This window comes from Beta vulgaris, chromosome 3, assembly GCF_026745355.1.
Source record: "Beta vulgaris subsp. vulgaris cultivar EL10 chromosome 3, EL10.2, whole genome shotgun sequence".
In the NCBI taxonomy this organism is placed as follows: domain Eukaryota; kingdom Viridiplantae; phylum Streptophyta; class Magnoliopsida; order Caryophyllales; family Amaranthaceae; genus Beta; species Beta vulgaris.
The window spans coordinates 6,228,929-6,242,401 of NC_079204.1; the positions used below are offsets into that span (position 1 = coordinate 6,228,929).

At 39.2% G+C, this 13,473-nt stretch overlaps 1 protein-coding gene and 1 non-coding gene across 2 annotated transcripts; both read right to left on the reverse strand.

Annotated features, from left to right (window-relative positions):
* Positions 1–1,441: 1,441 nt before the first annotated feature.
* Positions 1,442–2,805, reverse strand: LOC104888605 (germin-like protein subfamily 2 member 4). The gene is made up of 2 exons (XM_010673628.3): positions 2,470–2,805; positions 1,442–2,124 (listed from the first exon to the last, which is right to left on the reverse strand). Exons 1-2 carry the CDS (start codon positions 2,582–2,584, stop codon positions 1,580–1,582), a joined length of 660 nt encoding a protein of 219 aa, XP_010671930.1. The 5' UTR covers positions 2,585–2,805; the 3' UTR covers positions 1,442–1,579.
* Positions 2,806–7,677: 4,872 nt separating this feature from the next.
* Positions 7,678–7,784, reverse strand: LOC125496141 (small nucleolar RNA R71). The gene has a single exon (XR_007272843.1). It is a non-coding gene; the product is annotated as a small nucleolar RNA R71 (small nucleolar RNA).
* Positions 7,785–13,473: the final 5,689 nt, after the last annotated feature.

Consider the following 13,473-nt stretch of genomic DNA (forward strand, 5'->3'; position numbering starts at 1 on the left):
GCGTCTTCCAATGCACGTTTTAAAACTTAAATATCTTTCATTATATATTAGTAAAAATTATAACGATTGAATATTAATTAAGTATTAATTGAGACGAATCAAACAAGATCCCACATGACTATGTTTTTTCTTATAAATTGAGAACATTTGAGAAGATTATCTCTATGCATGAATAGTGTCAAGATTCCAAGTGAGAAAGATAAAAAAAAACAGAGGGAGTATTAATGAGCTCCTCTGTGCCACTAGCGATATTACTTACGGGAGTTTTAATATACAGGTCAACTTTGGGTTTCAATCACCTTCTCATGGTGAGTTATTACAATATTACACATGGATCTTCAGAAGAAAAGATATGAGACGATATCCATACAAGATGCTGTGCTTATGCATTAATGAACATATTACAATATTAAATTATTAAGTGGACATTTAGTTTGGCATAAGAAAAAATTAGAATTCTAATTAATTAATTAATATAATAATATGAATATGCTGTCAATAAATTACTACCCCTATGATTCTGGAGGGGCCGCATTCAAGAAGGAAGCTTGAGCTTAATGCAAATAGCTAAAATATCCTCTGTTATATATGATTATCAATCAAAAAGCTATTCTCCCATTTTCTTTTTGTCAATTTGTTGATCTTATTAAACAATTGCCTGAAACTGTGAAGTATAACAAGCTGAAGTCAACTTTCGGACAACTCTCACGGCCTGTTTGGTAAGAGGTTATAAATGGTGGGAATGGTAATGCATTATAGTGTAAATTTGTACTAAAAATTCAATGTTATTACCAATGGTAATGCTACTTAATCACAAGATATCCATTTTATTCCTAAAATCTCATTACTATCCATTACCACTTGGGAAGGTGGTATTAGGTGGTAATGAAAATTTATAAAGGAAAACCCATGTTTTGTGATAAAGTTTCATTCCCATGGTTATGAACATGTGAAAATCTTAACAAATCTACACTAAATTCATTACCATTACCACTATTTATAACCACTAACCAAACGGGCCGTCAGAGAAATAAACAAAAAATAAGCAGTGTGACGAAGTATTATTTTTAGGCAATGGAGATCTATAGTAGTACAATAGCCTTTCCCGCTCAATAATGAGCAACTTAAAATGGTGGGGGATTGGTTCTAACTCATAGGGAGAGTGTACAGTTGACATGAGTTTCCACCTTCAAATTATATGGCAATAAGGTGAGTAGCCCCTTTACATTATAAAATAAATTTATTTCTCTTCTTTTATCAATATGGTATATATATTCACATCATAGTTTCAACACTTCTACGTTTAATTTTTTCAATGATATGAACGTAAGGTATGAATAAATTGGCGTATGCGGTATGCCTGTTAAGAAGATTATAGGAAAGAGGAAACAAAATACTTGTCCAATTCCAACGTTTTCCTTTGTCAAATAACAGAACAATATAATTGCAAGTGATAGTATTATTGGCATTTATCAAAGATACATAAGTTTGATGCTTACAAATTACAAATACTTCAACATTACATATTAACATGTAAGTATATGAAACTGGAATATATAAAATTTCCCAAAGGAAGTACTTACTTAGGAGTAAGGCCATCTCTAATCATCTCAACTTTGTGTTCATTAATGTTAAATGTCTGAGCTAATACATGATTAGGCACAGAAGGATTAGAAGTAAATAGAGCAGCTGCAAACTGTTGAGCGCCAGGAAGTTGGCTGTTAAAGGCAGCTATAACAGAAGTTGGATATTTGGACAAGTTTTTCTGGTAGTGAGCCAAACCTCTAGGGAAAACAAATACTTCACCAGTCTTAACAACCTTGGAGATAAGCTTATTGTTAGTGGTTATGAATGCCACATATAATTCACCCTGAAGAACGAATATTATCTCGGTGGCACGAGGATGAATGTGAGGTGGATTTAGACCATAAGGTGCAAAATCGACACGAGCCATGGAGACCCCCAAGGTGTTGAGGCCTGGGATGTCTTGAACGTTTGCACCGGTGACTTTCGACCCAAGAATGTTGTTCGTGATTTGGCCTGGTTGAGAAATTCCAGCGAAGAAGAAGTCCTCCGGAGTTATCATGGTCATATTTTTGCAAGAGAACCCGTTCATAAGTATGCCTGTAACATCAAATCAGTATACTTCAGTTAAGATTATATTTTCATGTTTGATCGGATATATAGATTCAGAATAGGAGCATACCTAGATTAATGATAGGAAAATGCATATTATTATCTAACAAAGTACATTAAGCATGGTGCATATATGTAAAAAAAGGTGTTTTTTGAGTTGTTTCGGGTGAATATCTGTGTAGGTGAGGCTGTAAGGGTGATACATAATGGAGTAGTAATAATTATTTTCAAATTAAGCTAGTCTAGACCAACAGTTTCAGAATATACCAGTAGAATTCTCTATTACATGTGAAAAACACAAAGCATTAGCTAGACCAAAGACAATACAATTACCTGATGTACGATCAGCAACACAAACATCTTGCAGCATGTCAGGATCATTGGCGAAGGCCCCAATAGCAGTTGCTGCTGCCAATAGCACCACCAAGATAGCTCGGACGCCCGCCATTTCGAAGGATACTCAAGAGGAAAACAACCCAATAGGCAATAAGCTAAGCTTGGACTCTGTAAAAGATCAGAATCAAATGCTCGAGTCTAGGCTTGAGAACAGATAGTTGGCTTCATACTTTATATAATACCAGTCTGTAGAGGGAGCTAAGGCATAAAACATGACCTACTCATAGGTAAATACTTGGTCTTTTGGATTGACCACTTCAAGAATTAGTATAATAGTCACATTTGATTTGAGATTATCTTCATAGAAGTTATATATGTGCTAGTTGGCCTAGTTAGTTGCATTTTACTACTATCTATATCAATTTTACAAACTGCACGTCCGATTAAAGAAGACCAATTTTGGTTGCAAACATCTTATTCTTTAACGCGTCAGGCAAAATTAACCATCAAAAATAGTACTTTGGATGATAATCACTCCAATAATTATGAGAGTTGACCTTGCTGTCTACTTGCATAGTTGCATTATATTAAAGCATTTTACCTACTCAGTCTCTATTACAATAGTAGAAAAACTTCATTAGATGATGGATATTCTATTATTTTCAAAATATATGGGAGCCTATCAGCCTAAACTTTTCTTTTGGGTGATAAAGAGCTACAAGATGCAATGCTATTCACAAATTCTGAACCCAAATGATATATACCATCATTAAGATTTTATCAATTGACCTATTTGATTTCTACCTATCACATCATTAATTGCAATAACTTGACTTTCACATATGGCATTTGGCTAGCTAGCTTTAACTTGGAATTGTGAAAAAACATCAACCTTAAACTAGTTGTAACTTGGGATTGTGAAAAAACGGAGGAGTAAAAAAACGATCAAAATTGAAGGCTACAAGTCACGCTTTTAGACGTTCACGGAACCCGTGCACCGAATGTCGTGGAATGACTCGAAGGAATATGATATGGTATATTAAGCACTTCCACGACTTTGAACGGGGATAAGATCAGCTTTCACGACCGTTTCGGGTCATTTCGTGGGTGCACGACAAAATATTAAATGGGTCGTTTGGTGGCATTTTGGGCCAATTCAGATGGTGCTAACTGCTAAGCACCCGGGACGCATTATAAGTCGTGTCGTACCCTATAAGGTTTTCGACGAAAAATATGACCGGGCCTTGAGGAGCCCTAATACGGTGAAAATTGAAGATTATATGTCACGCTTTTAGACGTCCACGAAACCCGTGCACCGAATGTCGTGGGATACCTCGAGCGAACATGGGATGGTATATTAAGGACTCCCACAGCTTTGAACGGGGATAAGAACAATTTTTACGATCATCTCGGGGCCATTCTATGGCTACACCAAAAAGGAGTAAATGGGTGGCTTGATAGCATTTTGGGGCAATTCAGATGGTGCGAAGCACCCAACAGATATTATAGGTTCTACCGCACCCCACAGGAAGGTTTTCGTCGAAAAATATGATCGAGCCCGGAGGATCCCTAAAACGGTCAAAATTGAAGGCTATAAGTCACGCTTTTAGACGTCCACATGACCCGTGTACCGAATGTCGTGGGATGCCTCGAGGGGACATGAGACGGTATATTAAGGACTCCCACGACTTTGATCAGACATAAGAACAACTTTTACGACCGTTATTTGGCCATCCTGTGTTTGAACCACAAAATCATAAATGTGTGGTTTGGTGGCATTCTGAGGCAATTCAGATGGTGCTGAACACCCGCGATGCATTATAAGACATGCCACATCCTATAGGAAGATTTTCGGCAAAAAATATGACCGGTCCTGGAGGAGCCCTAAAATGGTTAAAATTGAAGGTTATAAGTCACGCTTTTATACGTCATCGATACCCGTGTATCGAATGTCGTGGGATGCCTCGAGGGAATATGGGATGGTATATTAAGGACTCCCATGACTTCGAACGGGGATAAGAACAACTTTTACAACGGTTTCGGGGTCATTCCGTAGTTACACGACGAGATTAGAATTGGGTTGTTTGGTGGCATTCGGTGTCAATTTAGATGGTGCGAAGCACCTTTGATGCATTATAAGTCGTGTCGAACCCCATTGGAAAGTTTTCGGCGAAAAATATGACCAGACCTAGAGGAGCCCTAAAACGGTCAAAATTGAAGGCTATAAGTCACGCTTTTAGACGTCTATGGGACCCATGCACCGAATATCTGGGATGCCTAGAGGGGACATGGGATGTTATATTAAGAACACCCACGACTTTGAAGGGGTCTAAGAACAACTTTTACGATCGTTTCGGGGTTATTCCGTGGCTGGACAACAAAATAATAAATAGGGCCGTTTGGTGGCATTCTTGGAAATTTCAGATGGTGTGAATCACTCGGGATGCGTTATAAGTCGTGTCGCACCCCATAGGAAAGTTTTCGGCAAAAAATATGTTTGGGTCCGAAAGAGCGCTATACTGTTAAACTCGAAGGCTATAAGTCACGCGTTTAGACGTCCACGAGACCCGTGTACCGAATGTTGTGGGATGCCTCGAGGGGACATGGGATCTTATATTAAGGACTCCCATAACTTTGAATGATAATAAGAACAGGTTTTACGGCCGTTCGAGGTTATTCCGTGACTGCACGACAAAATAAGAAATGGGTCGTTGTGTAATTTTGGGGAAATTCAGATGGTCCTAAGCACCTGAGATGAATTATAAGTCGTGTCGCACCCCATAGGAAGGTTTTCGGCGAAAAATATGACCGAGCCCGAATGAGCCCTAATACGGTCAAAATTGAAGGTTATATGTCACGCTTTTAGACGTCCACGAGACACATGCACCGAATGTCATGGGATAGCTCGAGGGGACATGTGATGATATATTAAGAACTCCCACGGCTTTGAACGGACATAAGAAGAACTTTTACGACCGTTTTAGGGCCATTCCGTGGCTGCACCACAAAATCATAAATGGGTGGTTTTATGACTTTCTGGGGAAATCCAGATGGTTCGAAGCACCCGTGATACATTATAAGTCGTGCCGCACTGATGAGTCATATTAATATAGGCATTTCATGATGCATTTAGGTTGCATTTTAGGATCATTTAGTTGCATTATTAGTCCATAATTGCACATAGTACTTAAGTTGAGAAGATATTACTCTTGTGTGTGTTTTCGGTGTTTTTTGATAGTTTTCAGGTATTGAGAACACAATTGGAGTATTATTGGATAAGCTTAAGCATGAGAAGCATCTAGGAAGGAGCTAAGTCAAATGAGAAGTCCAAAGGGCATCTTCAAGTCGGATTGCAACTCAAACATAGCGGAAACGTATTAAAAGAAGTATGGAAATTGAGTCATGCACTCTTTTGATCATAACTTATTATCCAGAGATCGGAATTCCGTGATTCCAGTGGGGTTGGAAACTAGACTTGAAGAGCTTTCCAACGATATATTACACGCCCCGATATGACTTCTAGTTTGGGAGATATGGTCTTTGCAAGTTGACGCTGTTTTGCAGCCCGAAAAACCGCGGCCGCGGATTATCCGGGTTTCCTAGTCGAATAAGGCTTTATCTTTTGACGAATTGGACTCTATTTTTCTAGTTGTTTTAGGAAATAGAAAGGTATAAAGACTCAAGGGAATATTATTATTTCCTATCTTATTTTTTTGTTTTTTCCGGCATTAATTCATAAAAGGTTATTTTTCTTTTTCTCTCAATTATTGAAGAACCCTAGTTTTTGCTTTTTCTCCAATTTACATTGAATTTTCAATAGAAGCTTTGATTTTTGCAAGATTGGTTCTACAATTGGTATTATTTCTCTTCTTTGCTTATTTCTATTCAATCCTTTAGTATTAATTCATGTTTGCTTATTTATTTGTGAATATGTTTTCCCCAATTATGATTGAGTAGTCTATTTCTAGGGTTTAGGGGGATCCATGATCAATTAGGAAGGGATGTTTAATTAAAGTATTGATTTTTATTGATGCATGTTGATTCCTATTGAATGTTTTTATGTCTATTCAATCCAATTTGGCCAGATTTGATTGTTATAGTGTTGCAATATTAGGTTATGCGCGAGAGGTATAAACTTGATATTAAGGCTAGTTTCAATAGGTAGAATTGGTGTTAATAAATTGCGAGAGCCTGTTAATATCGTTCTATGCTTGATTTAGACTTGAGAGAGCGAATCAATCTGTTTAACTGCATTATTAATTGTTGATTTTAGTGTTTCATCCCAAATATTGATCATTGGTGAACCTATGCCCTAGACTTTTTATTATTGATAATTCTTGAATTAGTTATAGTTTAGTTTAGTATAATTACACACAAACACTCGTTCCTATACTCTAGATTTGACTGACAATTAGGAAAAGAACACTGTTTCTCTGTGGATTCGACCCTACTTCCCTGACTACTTTTGTTAGAGGACTTAGGATTACTTTTGATAAGGTGATACGACTTTAGCCTGTCAAAATTTGGCGCCGTTGCCGGGGAAACGGTTTTGTTCCATTTTCTTTAATTGTTTTAGAGTCTAGATTATATACTCTCGTCTCAGAGAACACTTGTTCTTTGGGACAAAATCTCTTAATTGTTTGTTCTTTAGTTCTTCTATGCGCAGGAGTTTGAGTTCAGATTGCCTACAATTTGATCCTGAAATCGAAAGATCCTTCAACAGACAGAAGAACTTTTCCAGACAGTTGCGAGATAATCCAAGGGAAGATAATCCTTTGGATTCTGACTCTGATTCTACAGCATTGTCTCTGTGCTTCACCAGAACCAGAGATGGCTCGGAGACTTACTGACTTTTCCCAACCCTCTTTGGCTGAACTTCCCAGAAGCAATCAAATGCCTGAAATCGAAGCTGTAAATTTCGAGATCAAACCTGCATTGCTAAACATGATCGAAAGAAAACAATTTGGTGGTGGACCTAATGAAGACCCCAATCTTCATTATCAAGATTTCTGCCAATATTGCTCTACCATTAAGCAGCAGGGAGTGACACAAGATCAGATTCGGGAGATTCTTTTCCCATTTTCACTTCGAGACAAGGCAAAGATGTGGTACAATGGGATTAATCGAGCCACTCTTGGGATCACTGATTGGAATACCTTGGCTCTAGCTTTCTACAGAAAGTACTACCCTCCAGAGAAGACTGCTAGGTTGCGTAGTCAGATTACAAACTTCACCCAAGGGACTGATGAGTCTTTACATGAGGCATGGGAAAGATTTAAAGACCTTCAGAGAGAATGTCCCCATCATGGTCTACAAAAATGGTTTCTAGTTCAAGGATTCTACAATGGTTTGGGGAACAACTCGAGACTTATCCTTGACTCTGCAGCAAATGGGAGATTCATGAAACTAGAAATTGATGCTGCACATGATTTGATCGAGGAGATGGCCATCCACAACTCTCAATATGGTAATCCTCGAGGACTAGCTAACAAGGGTGGAAAGCATGAGATAGATTCTATATCCTTATTAGCTGCACAGATGAATGCCATCAGCAATAAACTTGACAATATGCAGCTCTCCTCTCCTGCAAGTGTTGCTGCTTTGGGTACTACCTCCGAGATTATGTGTGACAATTGTGGCATAGTTGGACATTGGGCACAAGAGTGTCGGAGTTCTCTCGAACAAGTTAATGCTTTTCAAGCATATCGGCCGAACAACCCATACTCCAACACATACAATCCCGGATTGAGAAATCATCCTAACCTGTCTTACAAGAGCACTAATGTCCTGAATCCTCCTGCACCACAACCACAAGCACAACAATTGAACCAAAGATACTACCAACCACCTCCCCAACACCCTCCTGGTTTCTCTAGACCCCTTTCAATCCATCTCAACAAGCACCTCCTGCCGATCCAATGATGGTTGAGATGAGAAACATGATGCTACAAATGCAAAAGGATCGACAAGCTGATAAGGCACAAATTGAGTCCATTCTTGCTCACAATAAGATGTTGGAGAATCAGTTGGCACAATTGGCTACTTCGAATTCACTCGACAACAAGGTGCTCTTCCAGCACAACCTGTTCAGCCTACAGATTCGGCAAATGCCATCACTCTCCGAAGTGGTTCTCACTACAATGGACCACCCATGCCTATTGATGATACTTTGAGCGTGAAAAATGATGGGAACAGGTCTCAGCTGAAGCTAAAAAGACAAGGAGAACTCTCAGCAAGCCACTGAACATGAAGAGACCAATGAAGCTAAAAAGCCTGCTATTGAGGTTCCTCCTATCAAACTTCCTTTCCCCAATCGTCACCTCAAGAGTAAGCTGGACAAGCAATTTGGTAAGTTTTTGGAAGTCGTCAAGAATCTTCAGGTAACAGTTCCTTTCACGGAATTAATTACTCAAGTGCCTGCTTATGCTAAATTTATGAAAGATATCTTGACTAGGAAAAGGGCTTTTAACGAGGTGGAGACAGTTGCTTTTACTGAAGAATGTAGTGCCATTTTACAAAATAAATCTCCACCAAAATTAAAAGACCCTGGTAGTTTCTCTATACCTTGTCACATTGGTAGTTTGTTCATTGAAAAGCTTTATGTGATTTGGGGGCTAGTGTGAGTGTTATGCCATTGTCTGTGTCCTCAAATTGAATATGGGAAGTTTGAAAGTTACCAATATTACTCTACAAATGGCTGACCGTTCTGTTAAATACCCCCTAGGTATTTTAGAGGATGTACCTGTTAGAGTAGGTAAATTTTTTATTCCCGTGGACTTTGTTGTACTTGATATGGAGGAAGATAGGCAAATTCCAATCATTTTGGGTCGGCCATTCCTTCACACTGCAGGTGCCGTCATTGATGTGAAAAATGGTAAGCTTACACTATCTGTTGGAGATGATGAGGTCACTTTTAATCTAAGCACTGCTTTGAAAAGTCCTATGCTAGAGGAAAAGTGTTGGAGTATTGATGTGGTTGATGTAATTTGCCATGATAACATGCCCCAAGCTCTCTATAGAGACCCCTTAGAGGCGGTACTTTGTCTTGAGTCTCCACAGGTGATGGCAGTATATGGAGCAATGAGGTAGCTGCTATTGAGAAGATGCTCGAAAGTGAAGAATTCGACCTTGATGGATGCCAACATGTAAAGAGGTTCGATCAATCTGTGTGTAATGTAGAGGTAAACGGTCGTGCGGGACCTGCATAAACCAGCGCTATTCGGGAGGCAACCCGAATCTCTAACTCTTTTTTTTTTTTTTTTTTCTTTTCTTTTTACTCTTCATTTCTCTAAACAAAGAAAAGAACAAAAATATTTGCATATTGAATTTACTTGAATTCAATTTATTTTTATTTTTGTGTTTTTGAATTCACTGAATTCGTTTTTTTTTTTTTTTTTAGTTTAGTTAGTTTCTTTTCGTAGTTTCTTTTAGTTTTTGAATTCACTTGAATTCAAGCTTCATTTTTTTTATTAGACTAACCATGCTAACAAGTGTTGTTTAGTGGTTTTGGTGTATAATTTTTGACTATAGGTGAAAGCACAAGCTCCAACATGCGCCCGCGGGAATTTGGCTCCACTATCACCCTTTTTCCTCCAGCCCGCGGGGTAAAACACGCGCCCGCGGCCAGCCAAGACCCCCCCCCATCTCCCACTTCTGTCCGCCCGCGGGATTACTCCCGCGCCCGCGGGATTTCGCGACTCCTCTACCCCCTTCGACTACCCCGCGCCCCACACCAGAAACCCGCGCCCGCAGCAACCATCCCACGCCTCCCCACCTATTCTGTCCGCCCGCGGGTTTTCGCCTGCGCCCGCGGGATCTCCCAACTCCTTCCAGCCCGCGCCCCCCCCCCGAAATCCCGCGCCCGCAGCAACCATCCCCCATTCCCTACCCATAACTACTGTCCGCCCGCAGCCCCAATCCCGCGCCCGCGGGATTTCGAACCTACCCCTTCACCCAGCCGACGACTCCCAACCCCAAATAAAAAAAAAATAAAAAAATACCACACCCCAAACCCCACCCTCAAACACTCTCTCTCCCCGCCCGACCCGTCTCTCATCGACGGCCTCCTAACCGGGCGACCGACCGGTTTCCGCCCGCCGGCGACGAGCCACCCTCGGCCACCCCCACAAAGCCACCTTCCCCCTTCTTCCACTCACATAATTTTCAAACCCTAACTTTTCACATTGAATTGGGGTTTCTTCTTGGATGTGTTTGCAATTTCAATTGGGAATCTTGGACACATATTTGGATTTTCTCAATCAAGTCTCCTACATCAATTAATCGTGTACTTCACGTGGTAGATTCTCTCGAGCAGGCATCAAATTAGTCTAAGTTCGCGTTTGTGAAGCAGTATGACATGATTTTTGAGTATTTTGACTCTTCTCCCCAATTCATTGGGTAGTAAGCATCTTTTCTCACTTATAATTGTTGTTAATGTTCCTCTCGCATTTTTGCTTGGATTATTTGTTCCCATCTCGCTGAGAATCTTACACATTGACTGAATTGTTAGTTCATCGGATTGTCAGGATTTGTGTGTGGTTTTTGTGTGGATTGCGGTGTTTGTGGGAGACTTTGGTGTTGGATGATTGTCGGGGTTGGTTCTGATTCTTTTTCTAAACTAGTTTATGCAGTGAGGACACTGCAAATTTTAGCTTGGGGAGGAATATTCTATCTTTTATGGCTTTTTAGTGTAGATTTCATTGCTTTCATAGGATGTTGCACGGTTTGTACTGCTTATTAGGAGTGGGAGTTTACGTGTAACCAAAAAAATGTACTGTTTTCTTAGTTGCATCATAGTTGCATTTTAGATAGCTCATTTCATTATAGTTTTCATCTATGGGCTATTGTTGGCACACCTTCGAGAATTTTGTGGATATCTCTACTACAGCTCTACAGCTTTGTTGTACAGTGGTTTCATGATTCTTCATAGCATAATTGTGATACGATTGATTGGATGTGGTAAGACTATTTGATCTCTCTGGCTGGCTTTAACTTTACTGTGCAGACAAAAATTGACCCATGTGAGCTTCTGTGCCTAATAAACTGACGAATCTGTGTCGGTTATGTTCTTTCATGAGTGATTAGTTCCTCAGTTGATGTATTGATCTTGATTTTGACCTGGTACGTCCTTGATACTTGATTGTGTACACTATTTGATATGATTGAGGCGTTCATTTCACGATTTTAGCTCCAGAGTTCTTTTTGTTCACATATTTCCCGTCTCTAGCCCCGCTGAGCTTTCTTGACCCTTGCTTGCTTGCTACTTACACCCATATTACAACCCCGAACCTCATTTGATTATTGTCCCAAGCCTAGCTTGGGGGAGCAAGTGTTAGTTTTGGTCATACTGTATTACATGGATGTAGTTAATGCATGGTTATGTTGAAGGAAAGTGTTATTAATGAGCTTTATCATCGAATTTGAATGTGGTGCAAAGAGATCTTGGCAATATGAAAAAGAGTGAAGAAAAAGAAATGAAAGAACAAAAGAAAGTGAACATATTTTGAAAGAAAAGTGAAAAGATTATATATGGGTTGCTATGCATGAAAGATATTGTGGTAATGATGGTGTTATATGAAGTTGTGATGAATGCCTTGTTAGGCCGTTTTACATTGATATTTGCTCCCCTTCTTGGCTTTTCCACCACATTTCCCAAAATATGATCCATACCCTTAACCCTAGCCTCATTACAACCCTTGAAAGTCCTCTTGATCTTTGTGTGTTACATTTTTCGTGTTGAAAGTGAGTCAAAAGGTCAAAGTTAAAGAGTATTGCTTCTTCTGAGTTGATATATATAGGTTGAGATCGTTGAGTTTCATTGATTTTCGCCCTAAACACAAGAGAGTATTATTCACATACCTATAGTGAGGTCTGTCAAGTGTTGTTAAGTCCAGCTTGGGGGAAAGGGTCTGTGGTAAGATTGTTGAGTTGATTGGTCACATGACGTGCTATGCGGCTTTGTTTCATTGATACTCGATGCTTGGTTCATGTAGGATTGATATCTCTCGTGTTTTGGATTGTGTGCTTGACCCTGTTTTAGTCCCATATTGTAGGTTATCATTTTCTTCCCGTGTCTATTGTTTGATTGCTTGAGGACAAGCAACAGTTTAGCTTGGGGGAGTTTGATGAGTCATATTAATATAGGCATTTCATGATGCATTTAGGTTGCATTTTAGGATCATTTAGTTGCATTATTAGTCCATAATTGCACATAGTACTTAAGTTGAGAAGATATTACTCTTGTGTGTGTTTTCGGTGTTTTTTATAGTTTTCAGGTATTGAGAACACAATTGGAGTATTATTGGATAAGCTTAAGCATGAGAAGCATCTAGGAAGGAGCTAAGTCAAATGAGAAGTCCAAAGGGCATCTTCAAGTCGGATTGCAACTCAAACATAGCGGAAACGTATTAAAAGAAGTATGGAAATTGAGTCATGCGCACTCTTTTGATCATAACTTATTATCCAGAGATCGGAATTCCGTGATTCCAGTGGGGTTGGAAACTAGACTTGAAGAGCTTTCCAACGATATATTACACGCCCCGATATGACTTCTAGTTTGGGAGATATGGTCTTTGCAAGTTGACGCTGTTTTGCAGCCCGAAAAACCGCGGCCGCGGATTATTCCGGGTTTCCTAGTCGAATAAGGCTTTATCTTTTGACGAATTGGACTCTATTTTTCTAGTTGTTTTAGGAAATAGAAAGGTATAAAGACTCAAGGGAATATTATTATTTCCTATCTTATTTTTTATTTTGTTTTTCCGGCATTAATTCATAAAAGGTTATTTTTCTTTTTCTCTCAATTATTGAAGAACCCTAGTTTTTGCTTTTTCTCCAATTTACATTGAATTTTCAATAGAAGCTTTGATTTTTGCAAGATTGGTTCTACAATTGGTATTATTTCTTCTCTTTGCTTATTTCTATTCAATCCTTTAGTATTAATTCATGTTTGCTTATTTATTTGTGAATATGTTTTCCCCAATTATGATTGAGTAGTCTATTTCT

What these genes read in the sequence shown, in the direction of transcription:
- LOC104888605 (XM_010673628.3), bottom strand. Translation starts at nt 2,584, where the DNA reads ATGGCGGGCGTCCGAGCTATCTTGGTGGTGCTATTGGCAGCAGCAACT. An exon ending in TGTTGCTGATCGTACATCAG is followed by an intron (nt 2,125 to 2,469) that starts GTAATTGTATTG and finishes TTGATGTTACAG; the next exon opens with GCATACTTATGAACGGGTTC.